Here is a 1,672-nt window from a genome sequence, read left to right on the forward strand (position 1 = left end):
TATTGTAATTGTCTGATACTTTGATTTACCAAAATGAACACTTCTATGAGAGTAAGAGTGGATCGAACTTGTTCACAATTGGGATCTTCGTGCATATCCCAGTTCTAAGGGATACAGAGCACAAAATATTTGTGAAATGGAACAAGCTTTCAGACTTCATACTAGCATATATCTTTGCCTTATGCCAAAGATGTGAGGATGTGACTAAATATTGAAGTTTTGTTTTGTTATTGAGCCAAGGTCTTGCTCTGTCATCCAGACTGGAGCGCGGTGGTGCAATCATAGCTCAGTGTAACCTCCAACTCCTGGGCTTAAGCGATCCTCCCAGCTCAGCCTCCCTAATAGCTGGGATTACAGGCAGGCACCACCGCACCCAGTTTTTAATTTGCGCGCGCGTGTGTGTGTGTGTGTGTGTGTAGAGACAGGGTTTCAGTAGTTGCCTCCCAAAGTTCTGGGATTACAGGCATGAGCTACCATGCAGGACCTGTTTTGTTTTAATACTTAGTAATTCGGTGTAAAGTCCTCCAAAGAACAGGTGGGGCAGGTGGGAAACTCCCTTTGTTTGTTTGACCCTCTAGCACCAAAGATAAAATTTCAACTTCATCTTAAAGTGACAACGTACTTTTCCAAGACCAAGTGCGAAACAGTAAAGGGAAGAGCTAGCTCCGTAGCTGTCCGCCACAGAATGCCACAAGCTTTCAATTAAGGGACAAAATTGGAACACATGGAAACCCTATGCAAACTCCCGTGACATCTTCCCTTCTCTCCAAGTCCCTTCCCACAAACCCTGCGCCCCCCACGATTATTCCCCAGGGGCCGAGCTGGACGACTCGGGTCCCACTACCCGGCCTCAGCGGTGCCCCCACAAAGGCGTCCGAAAAACGCTGGGGTAGATGTGAAAAGTTGTCAGAGGCCCTCGGGCAGTCCCGAGATCTCCCCCAGGCCAGAGGGCCTGACTCTCCCTAAATGCCATGTTCCCCTACATCGGTTGATACTCAGGTTCCCAGAAAAGGGTGGAACCTAGGCTGGACAAGGCGCAGGGCGAAAGTTTAATTTCTCTGAGCCCCACCTAGCCCCCAGCACCTCTCCGGGTACCCCAGTGGGGTAGGGAGGAGCTGGGTCCATCAGACTCCGCTTCCCCAGCTCCGCCCACACAGGACTAGGGAGCACCCCAAGAGTTGGCCTCCTCCCACGCTGCGCGCGCACCTACCCGCCCCCACCCCCACCTACTACCGTGCCCAGTGGAACAGAGCCTTGTGTCTCCGCGTCAAGTCCCCGGATGCTCACCTCCCCGACTCGCCCCCGCTGTGGCCCCGCCCCCGCGCGGCTCTTCGTGCCACGTCACCGCCTGCGTCGCTTCCGGAGGCGCAGCGGACGATGACGTAGAGGGACGTGCCCTCTATATGAGGTTGGGGAGCGGCTGAGTCGGCCTTTTCCGCCCGCTCCCCCCTCCCCCCGAGCGCCGCTCCGGCTGCATCGCGCTCGCTCCGAGTTTCGGCCTCCTGCTAAGCTAGCGCCGCCGTCGTCTCCCTTCAGTCGCCGTCATGATTATCTACCGGGACCTCATCAGCCGTGAGTCCTCACTGCACTATCCTTACTGCAGCACATGGGGGTCTGGGGTGCGGGTGGGGGCGGGGAAGGCGCCGCCGTCGCGGGTCCAGGGAACTCCGAC

The 1,672-nt window shown here is 55.9% G+C and overlaps 1 protein-coding gene across 3 annotated transcripts in view; it reads left to right on the forward strand.

Moving 5' to 3' along the window:
* Positions 1-1,672, forward strand: part of TPT1 (tumor protein, translationally-controlled 1) — a 23,608-nt gene that overhangs the window by 17,904 nt on the left and 4,032 nt on the right. The window contains exon 1 of one of the 3 annotated variants that reach the window (XM_011940040.1): positions 1,371-1,640. The exons of 1 other annotated variant lie outside the window; for it this stretch is intronic. In XM_011940040.1, coding sequence (XP_011795430.1) covers positions 1,545-1,640 — 96 coding nt within the window. In that variant the 5' untranslated portion in view covers positions 1,371-1,544. Of the gene's footprint in view, positions 1-1,370; positions 1,641-1,672 lie in introns of those variants that run through there. One more of the 3 variants, XM_011940044.1, reaches the window with a different exon arrangement.

Source organism: Colobus angolensis, unplaced genomic scaffold (genome assembly GCF_000951035.1).
Source record: "Colobus angolensis palliatus isolate OR3802 unplaced genomic scaffold, Cang.pa_1.0 Scaffold101, whole genome shotgun sequence".
NCBI classification, from domain to species: Eukaryota; Metazoa; Chordata; class Mammalia; order Primates; family Cercopithecidae; genus Colobus; species Colobus angolensis.